Raw genomic sequence first — 16,901 nt, forward strand, 5'->3', positions numbered from 1 at the left:
TTCACCATTATTAGCTGAAGGAGTTGGTTTTATTAATCTCAAGTGCTAACTAATAAATTGTGAAGCCACCACTGGTAATTAAAGAGGATTTCCATTATGTGAATCTTTTTTCTCTTTTTCATTATATTCCCCTACACACACACACACAGCAGAAAGCTACTTCAACATTGTTAGTGACATCCTTGGAATTGTTAGTTGAGTCATTTAATGACTTTGTTTTGGTCTTTCTTCTTTTAATACAAATAATAAATGTAGAGAAAAAGTAATTTAGAAGCATACTTTTAAATTTTATTAGTGGAGCAGTAAAAGAGTTCTAAAATGAAAAAAACACATTTTTCATCTTTTAAATTAAGTAGATATTTTCAGGCTACTAAAGAAATTATCATTTTTAAAATAAAGGACCTGTCAAAATTATTAAAGCTGCTGTTCTAGAATTTCTACCACAGAGTTGAAGGACATTATTTACTTTGCTTCTGGAAGATGAAAATGCAAAGGATGTAGGAAAAAAACAAAACATTCCCTTTATCTACCAAAAACTTTAACTCAAATAATTGCACAATTTCGACATCTAGAAAAGTATGGACTGAAATTTACTGCTGCACTTCTTGTGGTTTGCTGAATAATGGCCTCTAAAGATATCCAGTTCCTGATCCCTGGAACTTGTGAATGTTACATTATGTGGTAAAAGAGACTTTGCAGATGTAATAAGGATCTTAAGATGAGAGATTATTCTAGATTATGTGGGTGGTTCCTAAATATAATCACAAGTGTCTTTACCTGAGAGAGGCAGGGGGAGATATGACTGCAGACAGAAGAAAGCAGGTGACTGATGACCTCAGCAGAGAGGAATCTGAAGATGCTACTGGTTTTGAAGATGAGGGGAGGGGCGGTGAGCCAAGGAATTTGAGGAATTCAGCTCTAGAAGATGAGGCCACTGATTCCCCATTACGATGAACTCCAGAGAGGGCAGAGCACCTTGGTTTGGCCCAGTGATCCTGATATGTTGAACTTTAGACTCCAGAATTGCAAGAGAAACAAACATATTTCTGTTGTTTTAAGTCACCAAATTTGGGGTAATTTGTTACAGTGACTACATGAACTAATACACTTCCCAATTTCTAAGAAATAAGACCTTGTGTTTGAATTTAAATTTCATTAAATGAGTTAGTGGGGATGAATAAGAACATCAAGATATTATTGAAAAGAACAAATTTGGTTGTGCTTCTTTTAAGCAAAAAAATCCCCTAACTGTATTAAATTTCCAGTGCTTCATCTGTAAGGAAGGCCAATAGAACTTCCTCAGCTGGCATTGTGGTGGTAGACCAATGATCGGTCAGGCTTCTCTAAAGGGTCTCCCTGCTATAAACCATCCTAACTTTTAAAATATATTCCTAGGCTTGCAGTAAGCAAGGGAAATTCATCCCTGAAGGTCCTATATATTAGTCAGCTTTGGCTGCTATAATGATGTGCAGCAAAAATCTCAGAATCTCAGCAGCTATGACAATAAATATGTATTTCCAGTTTGCATTGCATTGGCAGCTGTACATTGGGTGACCCTGCTCCAGGCTGCAGGTCAGAGTTCAGGTCTGTTTCATGTGTCTTCTCATTAAGATTGAAGGAGCAACCCTTATCTGAGATGTGACGTTCTCATGGTGGAGGGCAGGAGCACAAAAGAGATGGCAGAAACTTGGAAATCAACTCATGATCTCTGTTTTGAACTGACCACACTGCCACTTCTGCTCATATTCCACTGGCCAAAGTAAGTTACACTGCTAAGTGCAATATCACTGGAGAAGGAACATTTACTGCAGGTGGGGGAGTGAATATTTGCCCAACAGTAATACAGTCTATGATACACCTGAAAGAGTTAGCTAAAACCAAAGACTGATGCAGTAAGCAGCAAATAAATGCTGTATCAGTGCTGCAGTAGAGGGGAGACTACCCCTATCCCTTCAGCCAGTGGCTAAGCCTGAGACTTCCATATTAAGTCCAGACTCTCAGAGGGGCTTAAAGTGGTCCCAGAGTGGTAGTGTTCCCTGGCTCTTAGTTAGCAGGAGCAAATACAAATTCATTTTGGATTCCCATAGACTAGGATTAACCAAATAAAACCACAACCAAATGAATTCCCAATAAACACACACACAGGATGAAGTTGCTATGAGTGAGAGTCAGCAGAAACAATGAAGACATATCCCAAACTTTTAGATACTAGACTCAGTTCAGGGCTTGCCAAGCAGGTTTGTTTTTCTCTCCTTTTAGACCCGAGGCCCTGCCGCAAACATGCTTCGCCAGATCATCGGTCAGGCCAAGAAACATCCGAGCTTGATCCCCCTCTTCGTATTTATTGGAACTGGAGGTACTGGAGCAGCACTGTATGTCTTGCGTTTGGCATTGTTCAATCCAGATGTTAGTTGGGACAGAAAGAATAACCCAGAACCGTGGAACAAGCTGGGTCCCAATGATCAATACAAGTTCTACTCAGTGAATGTGGATTATAGCAAACTGAAGAAAGAAGGTCCAGACTTCTAAACCAAATGTTTCACTATAAAGCTGCTTAGAATGAAGGTCTTCCAGAAGCCATCCGCACAATTTTTCACTTAACCAGGAAATATTTATCCTCTAAATGCATGAAATCATGTTGATGTATTGTGTTGAGGGTTACACTGATTAATAAATATCTGAAACTTGAAAAAAAAAACTTTTAGATACTAGAATTAGCAAAATATAAAATAATTAGTGATGAAATATTTAATGAAGTAAAATTTGAAAACACAATAGGAAACTATCAAGAACAAAGAGGCTGATTTGAAGAGAATGAAATAGAACTTTTAGATGTAATTATTGAATATAATTATTGAATGAAAAACTCAGCTGATGGATTAAACAGAAGAATGGATTCAACTAAATAGTTATTTAGCAAAGTAGAAGATTTGGAGAAACACTCAGAATGTAACACAGACAGACTGGGAGAGAGTATGTGAAAGAGGTTAAGAGTTACAGAGACTAGAATGAGAAGGTCTAACCTATAATTCACTGGAGTCTCAGAAGGTCAGAATATAGAGAATGGAGAAAAGACAATCCTTGACGAGATAACAGCTGAGCATTTTCCAGAAAGGATTCAAATCCACAGATAGAAAAAGTACAAAGTATATTAGCAGGATAAAGCAAGGAAAAGCCACCTGTAGACAAATTATAGAACCTTTAGAACACCAAGAACAAAAAGTAGCTAAAGGCAAATGACTCCCAAAGGAACAATAATTTGACTAAGAGCTGACCATTCACCATCAGTGGAAGCCAGAAATCAGAGGAATAATGTCTTCAAAGTGCTGAGACTCAGACAACAATTTTACCTTGGATAAGATGATTGACTATTTTTTCCTAAGGGGTGTTCTGTCCCTTGGCACTCCCAACATAAGTTGATTACAAACCTGAGACTTCAGAGTGATAATGGCTGGGTAAAACTGATCGAGGACACTAATCACATTGAGAACACTGATTTACATCCTGCCACATTCCACAACAGCTTGGAATCTGCTTCTAATATATAATTTCACGCTCTGTCATGGGTGAGGGTATTTTCAGATAAGCAAAACCAGAGTTTATTACCAATGGACTTTTACTAAAGGAATTTAAAAGAATGTCCCTCAGGAAGAAGGAAAATGATCCCAAAGGAATGTCTAAGAAGCAACAAGGAATCCTTAGGAAAGAAACTGCAAAACATACTGGTAAAACTAGAAGAAATCGTATAATATAGTAATATCTGATTTGGTGGTTAAAAAAAAAAAACAAAAGTACATAGCAATATCATAAAAAATTGATAAACATTTTTTAAGCTTCTTGTGCTGTTCAGATCAGAGGTTAAGATATTAACTTTTGATTTGCTATGTTAGGCATTGTTAAAAGAAAAACTTTAGACAAATTAAATTTAACAGAGTTTAATTGAGCAAAGAATGATTCTTGAATGGAGAACCCCACCCCACAACCAGAATCGGTTCAGAAAGAATCCCATGCCGTCATGTGGTGGAGATTTATGGCAGGTAAGAATTCTACCACTGAAACACCAATGCAAGATTTATGGACAAAAAACGGAAAGTGACTTATAGAAAACAGAAGTGAGGTACGGAAACTGCTGGATTGGTTACAGCTCAATGTTTGCCTTATTTGAATGTGGTTCAAACCTTTGATTGGCCAAAACTCAGTGATTGGTAGAAGAGTAGGTTATAGTCTGTTTACATATCTAGTTAGGTTACAGTTCCTTATGTATGGAGAAACCTTTAGGTCAAACTTAAAATATGTAACAAGGCAGCTTTAGGGTAAACTTAACAGCATGCATGTAAAATGTCAAGTGTAACCTGTAAAAGAATAGAAAGGCAGTGATTAACATTTCAGTCATAAGGAGGAAACAAAGACAATAAGAAAACAAAGAACAATAACATTATGCAATAAAAACTCACTAAAAAGAAAAAAAGGACATAGTAAAAATAAATCCAGATATTTTAGAAATGATAATGTTTAAGAAAAGTTAAATCGTGGCTGGGTACAGTGGCTCACGCCTGTAATCCCCAGCACTTTGGGAAGCCAAAGTGGGAGGATCACTCGAGATCAGGAATTGGAGATTACAGTGAGCTATGATTGATTGATTGCACCACTTCACTCCAACCTAGGTGACAGAGGCAGACCCATCTCTAAAAACAACAATGACAAAAACAAAAAACAAAAAAACCCAAAAAGGACAAATCACTAATATAGCCAGTTACAAGGCAGATATTTTGTCAGATTGGAAAAAACAGGAATCATATCTGTATCTTACGTAATATTTTACTTTTAAAGCACTAAAATAAATAGCACATAGGTATTCAAAATGTATTTCTTAAAAAGCTTAGCCATTTTTATACAAAAAGATGAGCTATTTACAAGTCATTCCTTGCTACTCACACCTCTACATTTGTCAAAAACATAGGGATGGGTAGCACCTTATATAATCATCAGCACCTTAAATTTGTGAGATTTCTTTATGCGTCAAGGAATGTTACTAAATTCCAAGAAGACACCAATTTTACAGGTACATGGACATCTTCAAAATGTCTGCTTAATGGGTTTTCTTTTTAAAGAATACAAATCACCAACAATTGAAGAGAAAAATCTAGTGTTATTTATGTGAAGCTTAAACATATGACATTATGTATTATTCTGCTTTGGGTACTTCCCAGATGTAATTACGATACACGGAGTTTTGCTAAGACAACACAGTAATTTGTAAAGAAGCTTAGCGTTAAAATGTTCCCTATTTGTGATTACCCATTGTACTTTAAAATTGTTCTTGCTAATTTTTCATTTCTGATGATCCAAGTGAAGAGTACTTGCCAACGCCCATGATATCACATCTAATATGTTAAAGGCAGCCTCCAAAGGGAACAAAATGGAACAAATTCTAGAGAAGAATCTACAAGTTAAGGTTCTATATAATCGTTGGGTAGATGCAAAAGTGAAGAGAGGAAACTGATTGCTTTGGATAGAACTGTTGCCCTCCCCCAGCCCCAAAGAAACTGGATTATTAATCTGAGACTTCAGAGTGGTAGAAAGTGGGTAAACTAATTGATTATACTAGTCACATTAAGTATATTTGTTCACATCCTGCCTCATTCCACAAAAGATTTGAGTGTACTTACAATAATTTCCTCTAAATTTTAAAAAAAAGGAATAAAAAACAGGATCACAGAAAATATATAAAGAATGGAAATATAAATCTACGCCAGAGGTCCCTAAACATTGCAGCACATTAGGATCACATGGGGAGCTTTTATTTTTTAAAATTTTTTAGAGACAGAGACTCACTCTGTTGCCCTGAATAGAGTGCTATGGCGTCAGCCTAGCTCAACTCCTGGGCTCAAAGTGATCCTCCTGCCTCAACATCCTGAGTAGCTGGGACTACCGGTGCGCACCACAACGCCCAGCTAATTTTTCTATTTTTAGTAGAGACAGGGTCTCACTGTTGTTAAGGCTGGTCTCAAACTCCTGAGCTCAAGGGATCCTCCCGCCTCAGCTTCCCAGAGTGCTAGGATTACGGGGTCAGCCACCCTGCCTGGCCACAGGGGGAGCTTTTAAAACTCCTGATGCCCACCTGGCACCCCATACTAATTAAATCAGAATGTCTGGGGGTGAGAGGCAGAGAGCAGTAGTATTAAAGATCCCTGGATATTTTTACATGTAGCAAAATTTGGGAACCACTGACCTAGGCAGATGTTCTCAACCTTGCATGCATATTATAGCACCAACTGTGATGCTATTGCAACTACTGTTGTCTGAATTGATTAGATCATTGTCTCCTGTGCTGGCTGCTGGGCACTTAGTCTGTTTTAAATCTCCCCAGATGATTCCAATGTGTGTCCAGGGTAGAGAACCACTGCATTGGGCGAGAGTTGATACATAATTACAAAGGGGATTGCCTCTTTCCTTTTTTTAAAATGGGTTCTTTTATGGCTTAAGGTCATAAAACTGGTTCTTGAGTTTTCTGGTGGCCAAAGTAGATAGAAAATCACAATCGGTTGAAATAATTTTTGTCATCCACAGTACAAAAGCTTACCAGCTTCTTGAAAACAAGCAAGCTTTTCCTCACAGGTCTGAAATAAATGTCTTGTTTGAGTCTTCTCACAGGGACGTTGAATGAGGTCATGGATCACGATTTTATAAACACCCCACAATAAATGACATATGGTAAGTTTTGTATTGTATCTAATAACCATCCCTCAGGGAAAGCCAACAACATGACCTCATAGTTGGGGAGTACAGGCTGCGGTGGCCGACATGTAGGAGCAGATGATAAAGGACAGGAAGAGCCACTGCCACACCCCTCTACAGCTTCTACATGATACAGCATCACCCGAAGGCTAAGCCTGGAACTGTGCCCCTCCGCGGTATAGAAAGGGTGTCCTGGGTAATCAGATATTATAATTTTCTACCACAACATTTTTAGAATCGATGACTTCTTTTATCTTTAAATAATATAAACTGTTCAAATTTGACAAAGGCCTGGCCAGGGAGGGTACACAAGCACTGATTCCCAACCATAGGAGTGACAGGCAGGGCGAAGGGCATCTTAGAATTTTTGTGCGTCTGTATGTGCGCTTGTGCCTTTTGTTTATCAAAAGAAAAACACTTTAGGTTTGAAAAGCTTGAAAAACCATGGTGTGGAAAGAACGAACAGAGAGATCTGACTTCTAAATACTCCTCCCTCCATAAAGATTATTAATTTTTTGTCTCAGTTGGGATTTTGTGGCATCCAAGTACTGCGGACTTAATGGTACAGGATTTTTAGAGAAGGCTCTTGAGTACGGTGTTGACTCTATGGGGCTAAGTCTTGAAAGGAAATACATTGTATAGTACACAATTTAAGCAAATCATATTGCAGGGAGGAAAAGGAAAGCTTAAGTTAGGATGGCTGTGCCCCTCTTTTCTTTTGGACGTGATCTAGCAGGGCCAAGGGCAGATTTTTAGTAATGGAGCTGGGGACTGGCAAAAAAGACGATTCTTTTGGGTCACGTGAGTTCTCTCTTCACTTCCTTGAATGAAAATCCTAAATGCACCCTCATAATACCCAAATGGGCACTTTGATGTTTTCTTTTCAGAGGCAAATGGGATGTTCTGCGTCTGTTTTCTTTTTGAATTCACAAATGTACTTAACACGTAAAATGTAAGGAAAGGCCTCCAAGAAAAAGTCTTGGAGTGACGAACTGCTTTCACTTATTTAAAGTAGTCTCTTGCATTCCTATAAATCGGAAGGATTAAATGAACTGTTTGCTAGAGAAACAGTAGCTAGGATGTAGGAGGAATCTTACGGTGGCTAATAAGACGTCTCAATCGTTTGCATATGCAAAGGATAACCTTAAACTTGAGTTTGATATTTCACGTTGCGGCTCAAAAATGAGTTGCCTTTTATTCAAAGAGCCACGCTGTCTGTTTTCCAGTGGGTGGGTGTGTACTCAGGGCGGGCGCTGTGTTGGTTTTGTTCCCTGTAAAGTTGATACAGGCAATGGCGACGCGCGGCCACACCGGGGCAGCCTCTCCCCGGCTGGTGGCCTGGCCAGGCGGATCGTTCCGGGGAGCTGACAATGTAGCCAAGTCCGGCTTGTCGGGGCTGCCAAGAATTTAAAGGGGTCTAGAAACATCCATCGTTCCCCCTTTTAACAATCTAGAGTGAGCTCAGGGATCTTGGTTAAAAGACCACAGGGGGAAAGAAACGGGCAGGGTGTTTGTTTTTTTGTTTGGAAAATGCCTTCATCGCCCCCAAACGTCCAGCCGCCCCCTCCCCAGAGCAGAGAGAAATCGAGAGAGGAGGGACGGTCAGCGGCGCAGCCAAACCCGCTCCGGCACGCCTCTGCGGACCCGCCCCGCGGCCGGGTGACCCCCGGGGTGCGGCGCTGGAGGCCGGGGGTGGCGTGGGCGTGGGCCAGAGCTCCGCCGCCCCCGCAGCCCGCGGCCCGCCCCCCGGCCCGGCCTGTGATTGGCTTGGGGGGCGAGTGCGCCCGCCCCGGAGAGCGGGGAGGGTCCTCGAGCGGCGCCGGGTGGGAGGAGGCGGAGGAGGGGCGGAGAGAGCGGGGGCCCGGACGGAGCCAGCGAGGGGGCGGGCGAGCCGGGGCCCGGGGATCGCGGAGTGAGCTCGGAGAGGGGCGGAGAGCGGCGCGCGGGCGGGGAGGGAGGCGCGGGCCGCGGGGAGGGAAAGCCCGGCGGGCTCCGCGCCGCTGCTGCTGCCGCCCGCTGCTCGGCGCGCTCTCGGGAGCCGCCAGCCCGCACGTCCCGCAGCCTTCCGGGAGGAAGCGGCGCAGGCAGCGGCCGGGGCGCGCGCGCGGCACCCTCACCTGCCGGCGCCGGACCGCTCCCCCGGCGGGGCGCGCGCAGGGCCGGGCGCGGGACCGGCGGGACCTGGAGGCAGAGTGAAGCCCCGGCCGCCCGCGCCGCAGCACAGCCGCCGGCAGCGCCTCGGGCCCCGCGCGGGGCGCCGGCTCCATGGCGACCGGGCTCGGGGAGCCGGTCTACGGACTTTCGGAAGACGAGGTGAGTGCGCTCCCTTCCCGCCCGGCACTCCCTGGGGAGTTCCTGCCCCGCGCCGGCAGGGGGAGGGGAATGGGGCTACCCCGCGGTGCTCGAACCCCGCGCCTGTAGGGGAGCCCCAAACACGGGAGCGCCCCGGAGCGGGGTCGGCTGGGGTCCTCCTCGTCGGGGTCCTCCCAGCCGGGCGCATTGTTTGCAAATGAAGCAGCGCGACGCCCTTGGAGCCGGGGTTCTTTCCGCCGCTCCCTGTTTTTGGGGAGGGAGCGGGGCACGCGCGCCTCTCTGTCCCTCTTCTCCAAGCCGCGTTTCCCGGGGCTCCTAGGCAACTTTCCGCCGCTCGCCCCTGCAGCCCGGAGTCCATGCAGGGTGTCACGTCTGAGTCGCGGCTGGAGACCCGTAAAGCGTGGGGGAGCCGGGGCTGCAGGGGAGTCTGATCGTCTTCCCTGGAACTTACTTTCTAATGTGTGTGTGTGTTATCAGCAGGCGCTCTGAAGCGTGCGTGTGCTTGTCCCGGTGGGAGCAGGGGGCCCGCGGGGAGCTGCGTTTGTCCATCCTCCAGTTTTGCAAAGTCTAAAGCCAGGATTGTGGGTTTCGGAGTCTTGGTCGGGGGAGGTGGTCCGAGGTGGTGGCAGGTGCTACTGGAAACTTGGGAAGGAAGCCTGCCATTTTTTTCCTCCCGAGGATTCAAAGCCCGGCACCTCCGGGTTGGGTGGGGGAGGAAAGCTCAATTGATCCCTTTTATTAATAAAGCGAATGAATAAGCCACACCCCTAGGCGGTCGGTTCGACTGGAAAGGGCTTTGTTTTTCACCTCTCTCTCTCCTCCCCGTTACCCACTCCCCGCTTTTGAAACAATCCTGCTAAATCACTGCTTAGCCCTCTCCCGACCAGCCTCGCTCGGCTCTTACTGGTGTGCTGCACTGCCAAAAAGGGGGTGGGACGCCTGTCGCGGGCGCGGCGTGACGGGCAGGCTGGATGGAGCAGGTAGGAGGGGTTTGCCATCTGGCGGGGCGCGCGCTCAGGTCTGGCTCCCCTTTTCGAGAGGTGAATTTACAATCCTTGAAGCATTACTCAGCAGGGAGGTATTTCCGATCTTGGTTGTGCATTTCATGAAAAGTTGATGCCTGGCAATTCAGGCTTTCTCGATTCCTCTTTATTCTCCCTCCTTTCTTTTTCTGAGATCCCCTCTTTCTCTGGCGATGGGGGTGGGGTTTGGAAGAGACAGGCTATTATCTGAAACAGGCTCACGTTATGGTTCCGCTCTCAGCGGCTCTCCTACTCTGTGCATGTGTGCGCGCGTGCATGTGTGCTACGTAAGTGGAATGAAATAGGTGTCTCGGGGTGGGGAGGGTGTTTGGGGCATGACTTTTTTTTTTATGATGGTGCTAGGTAAAGCTTGATGTGATATTTTAATCAAAGAATGATCACAAGGCAAATAATGTGTGATTTGTGGTTTTGATTATCTTGCCACGCCGTGCTGGTGTGAAATAATTTCTCTTTGTGTAGCTACCTGGGGATGGGTGAAAAGTAGCATTGTTTCATTTACCCTGGGGATTCTCCTCTCCCTCCTGGCTTCTCTCTTGCAGGAGCTTTGCCTTACATCCTCTACTTCTCTATTCAATTAGCGGCAATAGAGGGCGGGCAGTGAGCTCTTAAGAGGTGTGGAGATAGGGACATTCCTGAACAATGGGGCTGCTTGGGTTGAGGTATTGTGGGGGATGAAGACAGCTGTCATTCATCCTAGGTACTTTTCTAATGTTGCAATAAAATCATTATTTTTAATAGCTCCGTGAAAAAAATTTTAAGAATGTTTTGGGAAATGCAACTGGATAAATGAATCACATGCATGTCACTGTTGTTTGTGCTTTGTTTACACTGGCAGTGTCAGAATCTACCTAGAGCGCATCCTGCCACTTTTGTCTAGGTGACTCAATCTGATCATCTTAATTGGTGTCTAGTGTGAAAGTGGAGGATGGAATATAAACAGAATCTGAGTGTGTGTGTTGGTATGTGACTGGGTTCACTCCTGCGTGTTGCCACTCCTGCATGTTGCTAGAAGAGTATTTGGGGCTGCATGGGAAATAGCAATAGGGTGATGAAGACACCTTTTATTACTTGTTTATTGCTACGTTGCTGGTACTATTTAGTTCCACACACATTATTATTACACAGGACTAGTCCCCGTCTTCCTTTTTCAACTTTCTTCTACCAGTGAAAAAAATACACCAGGGCAATTTTGATGACTTCACATTTCAGTGGTATTTGCTTTTTATGGGTGGTTTCATGCTGCCAGGTTATTCTTTGGAGAATTAGGGAATGCCTGTAGAATATTAACAAATTGTTGAATTCGCACTGCTCGTTTTTGTTTCCCTGAGTTAGTCTGTGTAAGAAAACCGACAGAAGATTTTAACAGACTCTGAAAGTAGAATGCTTGCTGCAATCAACAGCGGGATTGATTTTCCAAGGCAGGTTAAATATGGGTGTGCTTCAGTTTGCAGACTTGGTGTCTGCAGAATATCACACGTGAAGATGTTTTGATTGCTATTTAGAAGAGTTACCTTATAAAACTCTTAGCAAAATAGGCACCTCTAGCTAGCACATTTCTTAAAAGTAAATTTGTATTTTTATTTGAGGTTGATGAAAACTATAATATGTTTGGTATACACTTAGTTATATACCTTCTCATAAAGACTGTTGAGCGTTCCGTACCGTAATGATGAATGAAGAATTGCATTAACCTAGAAAACAGGGGTGCCAACACTGGGGCACCACCTTATTCCATGGATGATCAGCCTAGGTCTATCCAGTTTGTAGAATGAAAGGGATTATAAGATGGGACCCTTTGGTTGCGTGATGGTATATGCTGTTTAATTTTTGCTGTGTGTTTCAGGTGGAGGTCCCTCTGGTGAGATAGAATTCATACTTAACCCTGATTTAAATCATGTCATTTTAGGTAACCAAAGATGAAGGATTTTTTATTGGAGGGATTAGCAGTTTGACAAAACTTATGATTCATGGGCCCAGGGTCCGATTTCATTTGGAATCAGAACAATTTGGACTACTTTCTGCAACTGGCTTGAGTCGTTAGTGGTTTTCTTTGTTTTTATTTGTTTTTGGCAGTCTGCAGCACAGTTGGTCATAGTTTACTTCTGAATGTCACTGTTAACTTTCCAAAAGCTTTTATTACGTCTTAGAAAGGTATCTTTTATTAAGAGGATTTTTCGCTACTTTCAATACTAGGTGAGTGAAGTACTAGGGTTTGAATGCCAGCCTTGTTATAATATTACATATGGCATTTAAAATGTTTTTGGTTAAAATGAGGCGAGTGGCATAGAAATGAAGGCTGGGTAGACCTGGGATTATACTTTTGACACCTTCTCTCCTTATTCCATACAAACAAGGATAGCTGGGCTAATGTTTCAGATGCTTCCTCTGCACCTTACTATCTCATTTAATCCTCGTAAGAACTCTGTGAGGTAGGCTGCGATTTACGCATAAGGATTGGAAAGCTCAGAGAGATTAAGTGACCTGCTTACGGACACATGGCAAGTAAATTAGGGAGCCAGGTCTGTTGAATCCAAAGCCCTAGTTTTTATAACATGCTAAATAATCCTCCCTTTCTTTCAAGGATTTTAATAGCTAGATTGTTCAAGACAATGTAAGATAAATATCACGGGTTGCAAACTGGTGGTTTCCTGGCCAGGTACATCCAGAGGCCCTGCTTAGCGTAGTCTCTAGAGTATTTTAAGGCTTGGAAACTTCATGAAAATGTTCACCTGGTGTAAAAAGGCAGTAAGTGTGGAAATGTATTTTGGTAAGAAAGGATCTTGTGAATTTTTTGTCCTAAAATGACTGGTTTGGTCCGAGTCGTCACCTGGGGAGACCTAGCTCTGACTGACCCGTTTGGCCATGAAAGAGAAAGGACAAGACAAAGTTTCAGGCATGTTTTTGTAGATGCTCTGTGCAGGTTGGGGTCCAGTTTGTAAAGGAAATTTATGAAGGAATTTAGTGTGTGATCCAGTTGGCTATAATTAGAAAATTTTAGTTATGACTTTTTTTGTTTAAAACATTAATTCTCTTGCTTTAAATTTTCAAAAGCCATTGAAGTAGCATTAAGTAAATACCAAAGTTATTATTCTCCAGGATTTAAACTATTAAATTCCACCTGGCCCAACTTTATTTATCCTCTCTAGGTGTAAAGGCTATTGCAAAAGAGACAGGTGTATAAAATGTAAACCCGATTTCAAGAAATAAAAATTAGTAAGTTCAGTTGGGCTCCCTTGTCTTTTTTCTACCACCCCCACCTAGGGCCCACCTGCCAGCAATGGAACTCACTGGATGGCTTCTTAAAAGGACTGCAGTACTTACAGCCTAAAGACTGGATTTTACTCAAGGATTTCCCAGAATAATTTGGGCCTCCTTCAGTTTTTGTTTTTTTTTTTTCTGGAGACAGAGTGTCGCTCTGTTGCCCAGGCTAAAGTGAGTGCCGTGGCGTCAGCCTAGCTCACAGCAACCTCAAACTCCTGGGCTCAAGCGATCCTCCTGCCTCAGCCTCCCGAGTAGCTGGGACTACAGGCATGCACCACCATGCCCGGCTAATTTTTCTCTATATATTTTTAGTTGGCCAGATCATTTCTATTTTTAGCAGAGATGGGGGCTCGCTCTTGCTCAGGCTGGTCTCGAACCCCTGAGCTCAAACAATCGGCCTGCCTCGGCCTCCCAGAGTGCTAGGATTACAGGAGTGAGCCACCACGCCCGGCCCTCCAACATTTAAATAATTCTCACTGCTTCCACCACTACAGCTAAGCTTCTGGAAATCTCATCCCAGAGTCATCTCTCCGGACTCTAACCTACAGGCCCCTCCAGAACCTGCTTCCACCCACGGTGACCTCCCCAAAAGTCCAGCCCATCAGGGATACCAGGCTCCGATAACATGCTGTGGTATAGACAGCTCCGTATCTTGCTTTGCCTCCTCCAAATACTTCTCATCACTCTCCAGGGAAACCCCATCCTGCCTCTAACTTCAAAACCATGCATTTTCAACCCCCTCCCATTTTAATAATTTAAATGAACTCCATAAAAAGATCTCTACACCCCTCTTTAGCAGGAAGTAGCTACACAAGGAAGATGTCTGCCCATTTTCCCAACTTCTGAGTTCATTTTAAATAGAAATTTAATCTTAACAACAGAAAAGGGGGAATGTTAGGGCGGCCTTGAATCTCCTAATTCTCTAATAACACCTAAAGATCCATCTTGAGCTCTCCCTACTCTTTGCTGCTTCTCCCCCAAACTAGCAGCAACCTGCTGGGAAAGACAAGGCCGCCTGCTTCCCAGTCTTTCTGTTTAATGTTTTCCCCTTTCTCATACCTTGCCCTTCCTTTTCTTACATGTATGTAATAAAAAGGGTGGCATATTCGGTTTAAAGAATTCAGCCGCCCCAAACTTCCATGGAAACCTCCTGTAGATCCCACCCCTCTCCCCTTCCTAGGGGCATATTAGGCCCAGTAACCTTTGCCAGTCCCCTAGGGAGACACAAGAATGAAATGCAGGAGGGGAACTTGCTTTCCTTATTCCTCCTGGTTGTTTGAAAAGAATTTACTCCTCCCAGAAAAACCCTCTATAAAACCCAAGGCTCTCCCCTTTTCTCTCCTGGATGGCTTTTTCGGCCTCCACCCATCTGCACCCAGATGCTCAGAGTAAACATTTTGCTACACATGAGGCTTCCTGTGTCTCTCTCTCTCTCCTCCAGACCTAACAAAGCCTTTGGTGATTTCACTGCTAACTGGCTCTCCAGGCTTCTTTGCTGCTGGCATAAACAAGCTACCATCAAGATGGCAAAACCATGTCGATAGTTTAGGTGCATACTTTAATTGTACTGCTTCTTGTTTAAGATATGATAAACTAAATTTTGATTCAAAATCGGACGTATTCTATTCTGTCACCTAATAGAAACAGAGGGACACTTGGGCTGGACTCTGTTTCTCCTGTTCAGTTCAGAATGGAGACAGAAGAGGAAACGGATAGAGGTGAGGAAGGGAATTAGCAATTCCTGAGCATTGTCTGCCACCTAAAGTCCCTGGGCTAGGCTCCTTAAATACATCTTCTCCTCTAATCTTTGACGGCTTTGCTCTGAGGTAGGCATTTTTGTCATTCCCATTTTATAGATGAGGAAAGGAGAACAGACAGAAGTTAAGCAATGTGAGGAAATTCATAAAGCAAAGAAAGTGGCCGAATAGGGCTTTGCACCCTGGCTTTCGGACCCCAGCTCTAGCATCTTTCCTGCTGGGCCCCCAGGTTGAGCCCTCACTGCCTCCTTGGCACCCTGGTTTCTGTTTTCTTCCTCCCACTCTCACACACTGGGTGCTAAACCTAGCCAGGGCACCTCCCAGGCATCCCCCTCTCCTCCCCGGCTTGTCCGGGACTGGTTATGGGGAGAGGAGCGTGTCTCCACGCCTCTGCTCTTTTATTCCGTTGCTTATTGAAATCACTTGAGCTTAAATACTACTGATGCTCAGATCCCACCCTCAGAGGTTCTGATTGAATAAGCACGGGGTGCAGCCTTGGCGTGGCACACTCTCCAGGTGATCCTAATGTGCAAAAAAAGCTTAAGGACCTCTGTTGTTTCTGTTTAGCATAGTTGGCACCAGTGCCAATGACACCACCTGGTTTTATTAGAAATGAGAAATCTCTGACCTGCTGAATCAGAAACTTTCCGGTGGGTGGATGGGGTCACGGAAGGGAGCCAGTATTTCTTTTTTTTTAAGAGATGGGGTCTTGGTGTCTTGCCCAGGCTGCTCTCAAACTCCTGGGCTCCAGCGATGCTCCGGCCTGAGCCTCCCCAGCAGCTAGGACTACAGGTGCACGCCACAGCACCCAGCTGGGAGCCAGCATTTTAACAAGCCTTCTCCATGATTCTCAAACTCTAAGATTTGAGAATCACTGTTCAAAGCAACAAAAGCTAGAGACAGATCATATGCTGTGGTTTGTCTGTCAGCTATCACATAGCTGCTATATTGATTGCAAAATAAGAGAAGTTTAATGGCCCCAGAGAATGAGTGTATTTTTTTTTTAATTTTTTTTTTTTTTTTTTTTTTTTTTTTAGACAGCGTCTCACTCTGTTGCCCGGGCTAGAGTGCCGTGGCGTCAGCCTAGCTCACAGCAACCTCAAACTCCTGGGCCTAAGCGATCCTTCTGCCTCAGCCTCCCGAGTTGCTGGAACTACAGAGCACGTGCCACCATGCCCGGCTAATTTTTTTTTGCTATATATATTTTTTTAGCTGTTCAAATCATTTCTTTATGTTTTTGGTAGAGACAGGGTCTCGCTCTTGGCTCAGGCTGGTCCCAAACTCCTGACCTGGAGCAATCTTCCTGCCTGGGCTTCCCAGAGTGCTAGGATTACAGGAGTGAGCCCCCCCACCCGGCCCTCCTTCAACTTTTAAATAATTCCGCTTCCGCCATTACAGCTAAGCTTCTGGAAATCTTGTCCGAGAGTCATCTCTCCAGACTCTAACCTACAGGCCCTCCAGAACCTGCTTCCACCCAGGGGAGCTCCCCAAAAGTCCAGCCCATCAGGGATACTAGGCTCCGATAACATGCTGTGGTATAGACAGCTCTGTATCTTGCTTTGCCTCCTCCAAATACTTCTCATCACTCTCCAGGGAAACCCCATCCTGCCTCTAACTTCAAAACCGTGCATTTTCAACACCCCCATTTTAATAATTTAAATGAACTCCATAAAAAGATCTCTACACCCCTCTTTAGCAGGAAGTAGCTACACAAGGAAGATGTCTGCCCATTTTCCCAACTTCTGAGTTCATTTTAAATAGAAATTTAATCTTAACAACAGAAAAGGGG

The 16,901-nt window shown here is 44.1% G+C and overlaps 2 protein-coding genes across 5 annotated transcripts in view; both read left to right on the top strand.

Annotated features, from left to right (window-relative positions):
• The first annotated feature begins 2,230 nt into the window (after positions 1-2,230).
• On the top strand, positions 2,231-2,698 carry LOC123621590 (cytochrome c oxidase subunit NDUFA4). The gene has a single exon (XM_045527438.1). It carries the CDS (start codon positions 2,281-2,283, stop codon positions 2,527-2,529), a length of 249 nt encoding a protein of 82 aa, XP_045383394.1. The 5' UTR covers positions 2,231-2,280; the 3' UTR covers positions 2,530-2,698.
• A 6,192-nt stretch (positions 2,699-8,890) lies between these two features.
• NEDD4L (NEDD4 like E3 ubiquitin protein ligase) overlaps positions 8,891-16,901 on the top strand; it is a 312,200-nt gene continuing 304,189 nt past the window's right edge. Inside the window, exon 1 of one of the 4 annotated variants that reach the window (XM_045527442.1) lies at positions 8,891-9,051. In XM_045527442.1, coding sequence (XP_045383398.1) covers positions 9,004-9,051 — 48 coding nt within the window. In that variant the 5' untranslated portion in view covers positions 8,891-9,003. The remainder of the gene's footprint in view (positions 9,052-16,901) is intronic. The other 3 variants (XM_045527439.1, XM_045527441.1, XM_045527440.1) reach the window with 3 other exon arrangements.

This window comes from Lemur catta, chromosome 16 (assembly GCF_020740605.2).
Source record: "Lemur catta isolate mLemCat1 chromosome 16, mLemCat1.pri, whole genome shotgun sequence".
Lineage (NCBI taxonomy): Eukaryota > Metazoa > Chordata > Mammalia > Primates > Lemuridae > Lemur > Lemur catta.

What these genes read in the sequence shown, in the direction of transcription:
- LOC123621590 (XM_045527438.1), top strand. Translation starts at nt 2,281, where the DNA reads ATGCTTCGCCAGATCATCGGTCAGGCCAAGAAACATCCGAGCTTGATC.